Here is a 1,605-nt window from a genome sequence, read left to right as displayed (position 1 = left end):
TGACCATGAGGATATGCTGCAGCACGTGCACGCTGCTGGTCTCCGCGTGGGCCCTGGGACCCCACAGGAACTCGTAGCGTGCGGGCTCGCTGCCGGGCACCTGCCGGTACTCCAGGTACCCTTCCTGCACCCAGACCTCGGTGAGCAGCTCCCTGGGGTCCCCATAGAATATGTGCTCCCTGCCATCATACACCCCCAGGACCCCCAGCACTTTCCACACCTCCTCCTCAGGGGCACATTCGTCCTCCAGGAGGATCACTCCCAGGACCACCACCAGGAGGCTGGTCGTGGGCATGGCCTGCTTACCACGTAGCATCCCACCACAGGTCAGGCCGAGGATGGTGTCCAGGACGTAGGAGTGCTCGCCGGGGTCCACTTCCTTCACATCAACGCCAAAGACCAGCAGCAGGTACTGGCAGGCTTGGTGGAAGATCACAGGGAACTGGTCCTGGACATCTGGGCTGACCACTGTCAGCATCTCTGCCTGCGTGGTCGGCTGCTTGGTGCGATATTTGACGAGCAGGAACGCCAGCAGGTCGGTCAACTTCATGTTGAGTGCGTCTTGGAGCAAGGGCTCGGCCACTGCTGGGTCTCCCCAGGAGCTCGATTCCTCCTCATCCGGGTTGCTGGGCTCCTCATCAGACTGGCTCTCTGGAGCACCTGCCATGTCAGCAGGGGAGGGGCCAGCGCTCTGAGGGCTCTGGGGAGGACTCAGGGACCCAGCAGCCGACCCCTCCTCCACGGGGATCATTAACAGGAAAGAGCAGGAGGAGGAGAGAGAGGAGGAGGAGAGGGAGGAGGAGGGGGAGGAGGATGAGGGAGATGGGGTTTCCTCCTCATCCTCAGCCCCAGAGAGCTGTGCATCAACCAGGCCCTCGGCCTCTTCTGGGTCTTCTTCCAGCGTCCAGCCCTCCCTCTGCAGGGGCATGATGTTTGTGAGAACCTGAGGAAAGATGAGGGGGGGTCCTCAGGGGGCAGCCCAGCCCAGAGAGCCCGAGGAACCAGACCTGAGAGCAGGGACGTGTTGGGATTGGGGGCCAAGGGGCCCCTCTGGGGTGGGATGGGCAAGAACCTGGCTCCACACACACAACATGCACATCACCTTGACAACAGGCGGGCACCAGTCTGCACGTCCTGTGCTCTGTGACCTCAGGACTCCTGCCTCAGACCAGGGCCTCAACTCCAAAGCCGGTAGCCCCTGGAAGACAGAGGGAGGGGGCACCTCAGGTGGGGGGTGCAGGCTCTAAGCACCACCCTGGGTCCTCACCCCACACCCCCAGGGCTGCCAGGAGATTCTGGGCTGCACTCTGTGCGGTGCCCCACAAATCTGGCCCTGGGCCTTCCCCTACTTGGCCCCTCTGCTCACAGCTATGGCCCCTGGCAGGTCTGGGCCCCGCCCCTCTGCTGGCCTGAGGCAAAAGTCTCAGGACCAGACCACACAGCCCTGATAGTGGAACATAAGGAAGCCCTGGGGCCACATCTGGACACGCCTGCCAAAGGTCCACAGTGGTTGTCCCCCATCGGGAGGGATGGCCACTTCCTGGCTTCCACCTGTGCTGGGATGGGTGCCCCTCTTCAGCCTTCAATAGGACCCCCTGGGGGGCC

At 63.2% G+C, this 1,605-nt stretch overlaps 1 protein-coding gene across 1 annotated transcript in view; it reads right to left on the bottom strand.

Moving 5' to 3' along the window:
* Positions 1-1,199, bottom strand: part of LOC120243642 (melanoma-associated antigen 9-like) — a 5,066-nt gene extending 3,867 nt beyond the window's left edge. Inside the window, exons 1-2 of the mRNA XM_039249884.1 lie at positions 1,103-1,199; positions 5-943 (exon numbers count right to left, since the gene is read on the bottom strand). Of these exons, the coding sequence (XP_039105815.1) occupies positions 5-928 (924 nt within the window). The 5' untranslated portion in view covers positions 929-943; positions 1,103-1,199. The remainder of the gene's footprint in view (positions 1-4; positions 944-1,102) is intronic.
* Positions 1,200-1,605: the final 406 nt, after the last annotated feature.

This window comes from Hyaena hyaena, unplaced genomic scaffold (genome assembly GCF_003009895.1).
Source record: "Hyaena hyaena isolate Hyena2069 unplaced genomic scaffold, ASM300989v1 scaffold_348, whole genome shotgun sequence".
Taxonomy (NCBI): domain Eukaryota; kingdom Metazoa; phylum Chordata; class Mammalia; order Carnivora; family Hyaenidae; genus Hyaena; species Hyaena hyaena.
This window is presented reverse-complemented; position numbering and strand designations above follow the sequence as displayed.